General features: G+C 36.7%; 1 protein-coding gene across 7 annotated transcripts in view; it reads right to left on the bottom strand.

The window, feature by feature from the left end:
- LOC119581992 (pneumococcal serine-rich repeat protein-like) overlaps positions 1–575 on the bottom strand; it is a 14,058-nt gene that overhangs the window by 11,351 nt on the left and 2,132 nt on the right. For all 7 annotated transcript variants that reach the window (XM_037930181.1, XM_037930182.1, XM_037930183.1 and 4 more), the window contains exon 3: positions 17–208. In XM_037930181.1, coding sequence (XP_037786109.1) covers positions 17–208 — 192 coding nt within the window. The remainder of the gene's footprint in view (positions 1–16; positions 209–575) is intronic.

Here is a 575-nt window from a genome sequence, read left to right as displayed (position 1 = left end):
CTCAATCAATATTCACCCATGGTTTGATCCATGAGGCTGTGTTGCCAGATCTTGCAACAGTGCAACAGCCACATGCTGGTCTGTGTTGACTGTGATCTGTGATGCATGACGGAATAACTGTAGAAGGAACTCTGGGTGATTGGCGTGCTTTCGCATTAGTGCTTCTGCTTCCCTCAGAACCTCAACTGCCACAGCTCCAGCACCATCGCTGTTGGGGTAGAAAGACAATTTACTAAAGAAAACTTCAATCTCTCTAAACAGAATAAAGCATTACTGGGGGGAGGAAATTCACAAAATTACTGATTACAACTTGAACCATTGATGAGATTTGCTTTGTCATTTTTTTAAATACATAAATAGGTCTACAAACTCTTTGTGGCCAAACCAGCCTCCTCTGCTTTTTCAATTCCTTTAATTTTTATAAAAAGTTTTAATTTTTATTACTATTACATATCATAGTATTTACATCATTATCACAATAGTGAAAATCCCCTTATTAGAAAACAAAAATGACAGTACAGACCTAGGAATTGATTTATTAATTAATAAATATTTGTGGAGCCACCCATGTGTAA

The sequence above is a fragment of the Penaeus monodon genome, chromosome 15 (assembly GCF_015228065.2).
Source record: "Penaeus monodon isolate SGIC_2016 chromosome 15, NSTDA_Pmon_1, whole genome shotgun sequence".
Classification (NCBI taxonomy): Eukaryota; Metazoa; Arthropoda; class Malacostraca; order Decapoda; family Penaeidae; genus Penaeus; species Penaeus monodon.
Note: the sequence above shows the minus strand (reverse complement) of the source record. Positions and strands in the feature narration are given on the sequence as shown.